We start from the raw sequence: 2,793 nt of genomic DNA on the forward strand, positions 1-2,793 counted from the left end.
CGACCAGGAGGACGTTAGCGACACGCTGACCGACTGACACACTTCTGACAGCAGCACACATCGATCAGCTGTTTCCATCAGAGCGTCTGTCGTGTTGAGAACATTTCAGATTTGTCCTGATGCCCACATGAGGACGATTAGCTCTGAGTCACCGGGCCCAGTGGACCGGGCCCAGTGGACCGGGCCCTCAGGCTGCAGGAAGCTCCAGAACTCTGGTCCAACGCTGCTCAACAACCGCTTTAAGAAGATGTCTTTGATTCAATCTCTGACCTCAGAGCTGCTTCTGTCTCATTTCTACTTGTAATATAAAGTCCTGCACCGCTGTGGACCAGAACCACCACCAAGAACTCAGCAGCAAACTGACAAACCTGGAATCAACTGGTGTTACGAAAACTGGATTTAAAAAAAAGAAAAAAAAAGGCAGCTCCACATATTATTAAATTATTTACATTAGACTTCTCTTTTTTCACACGACACGGTAAAGAAATGCTCATTTTTACCAGATAATATATTTTGTGCTACAGTTTACTGACAAACTTTATTTTACAGATTTTTTTCTGCTTTATTAAATTACAGATAAAAACTAGTAAAATCCCTGATTTTTTATTTTTATTTTGATGTTTATGTTAAAGAAAAACACCACAAAATCAAACTATATTTAAATCAGAAAGAAACTGTTTTGCACTTATTTGCTGTTACTTCAAGAAAATTTAAAGACAAATAATTTCAGAATTTAAAAAAAAATGGTCAGTATAGTTTTTAAATGTTATTTCACAGATTTTTCCAACTTTATTAAATTACAGAAAAAAATATTTAGATGTTGACTGTAAAAAAAACCAAAAAACAAACACCATAAAATTAAAATTATATTTAAATCAGACCAAAAAATGCAGTTATATGCCGTCACTTAAACAAAATTTGAAGACATACACTTTTTGAAAAATGATAAATATAGTTATTAAATGTCAGTTTCCAGATGTTTCCTGTTTTGTTAAATTGCAGATGATGTCTGGTGAAGGTGAAGTGAAAACACCGCCTGCAGTTCAGCCTGAACTTCTGCAACACGAGTCACAGTCGAGGCTTCACCGCTGATTCTTTAAAGAATTTGTGTTCTGCAAAAAATATTCATTTTATTTTCTGATGAGGCACACAGAATAAAGGGATTTTGTTGGAGCTTCAGTTTCCCAGACGAGCATCAGAGCTGAAGCTGTCTTTGTTCTTGTGGTTCTGTTCCTGATCTTTGTTTTTGTGGTTCTGTTCCTGATCGGTTCTGTCGTTTTGGTGACTGTTACAGATAAACGCCTTCTGTGGGCTTCAGAGGCTCGGCATGTTTTTCCACTTTCTGTCTGAAGACGCCCTTCAGCTCTGAGCCGGGCTTCGGCCGCCAGAAGAGGGAGCGAGAGCCCCACAGAGAGCAGTGACCCGGGTCAGAACCCACAGCTGGGCCTTTGTTTCCCCTCAGTGCCCAGAGACAGAGCAGCTCTGTGTGGACCAGCGGCTCTGGGACGTCTCCCTCCAGAACCACATGACACCGAGTCTGTTAAAGTGAAAAACAGCCAAATCCAGCTCCAGAGAGTCGACAGACTCCCAGAGTTGGGCCGCCTTCTGTCGGGACGTAAACAGATTCTGGTTATCGGGTCGCAGTGCCTGGAAACCCGCCATCAGCTGGTTTCCTTTGGATCATGTCGAGTCAAAGAATCTCTGCGTGTCGGCTGTGACCAGAGTTCTGAGCTTCTCAGTCACGGTTCTGTCGTCTGAGAACATTTTCACAAAAATTACATTTACAGAGACAATTTAACCCGATTTCACCTCCTGATGGTTCACTCAGAACCGAATGTTCTAATGCAGACTGTCAGGATTTAAACCAGAACCCAGAGAGACACCACACCACTGCTGCTTCAGTCTTTAAACTGGCTCCCAGTATGTTTCAGTCTTTAAACTGGCTCCCAGTATGTTGTGGTTTTACTGGCGTTGGTGTTGAAGCTGAACTCTGCAGCCGTTTCAATACATTTTAGGAAGTTTTTAACTGATTTTTTTGANTCAGCCAACCAACTACATGGAGTTTGATGACTGATTCTGTTCTCTGTGGCTGAAGGTGTTTTTATTTAACTGGAACACGTTTTAAATCCTGAAGCCGGTTTAATGAATTTGCAGCAACTTGACTTTGGTTTTAAATCCATGAACGCAGATTTAAACGACACGTGATCTTCAGTTAGAAGTCATTACGTGATCTGAGTCAGTAACCTGATGTCTGTGTGGATTCTGGACAGAACTGAAGGAGCCTCTAGAACCTCAACCAGAGGTCCGGTTGCTTTGTACTGCAGTAAATGGGATGTTTGGACCATGCATTCAACACGGGCTGCCAGGGGTCACGTACCTGCTGGAACGGGCTGTTCATGCGCCGGCTGCAGGTCAGGTAGTAGTCCAACACATCTGAACGGCAACAGAACAAAAGGTCAGCTCACAATGGAAGCATCGTTCATCACATTGTGCAGACACAAGCACATTTAGAACCGTCCGGTTCCACAAGGTTCTGTACCTGCACTGGTCCCGGTGTTGAACTGGGTGGAGTTGAGGACGAAGGCGTTCGGGTCCGAGCAGAAGTCGCTGAGAGCCTGCAGAGAGTAAAGGAGGAGAGAGGAGGACAGGAGGAGGGAGGAGGGAGGAGGAGGACAGGAGGAGGACAGGAAGAGAGAGGAGGGAGGAGGACAGGAGGAGAGAGGAGGGAGGAGGAGGAGAGGAGGACAGGAGGAGGGAGGAGGACAGGAGGAGGACAGGAGGAGGGAGGAGGAG

At 44.3% G+C, this 2,793-nt stretch overlaps 1 protein-coding gene across 1 annotated transcript in view; it reads right to left on the minus strand.

Moving 5' to 3' along the window:
- ttyh1 (tweety family member 1) overlaps positions 1–2,793 on the minus strand; it is a 26,310-nt gene that overhangs the window by 8,075 nt on the left and 15,442 nt on the right. Inside the window, exons 5-6 of the mRNA XM_008285841.1 lie at positions 2,540–2,615; positions 2,378–2,433 (exon numbers count right to left, since the gene is read on the minus strand). Of these exons, the coding sequence (XP_008284063.1) occupies positions 2,378–2,433; positions 2,540–2,615 (132 nt within the window). The remainder of the gene's footprint in view (positions 1–2,377; positions 2,434–2,539; positions 2,616–2,793) is intronic.

Source organism: Stegastes partitus, unplaced genomic scaffold (assembly GCF_000690725.1).
Source record: "Stegastes partitus isolate 25-593 unplaced genomic scaffold, Stegastes_partitus-1.0.2 Scaffold418, whole genome shotgun sequence".
Classification (NCBI taxonomy): domain Eukaryota; kingdom Metazoa; phylum Chordata; class Actinopteri; family Pomacentridae; genus Stegastes; species Stegastes partitus.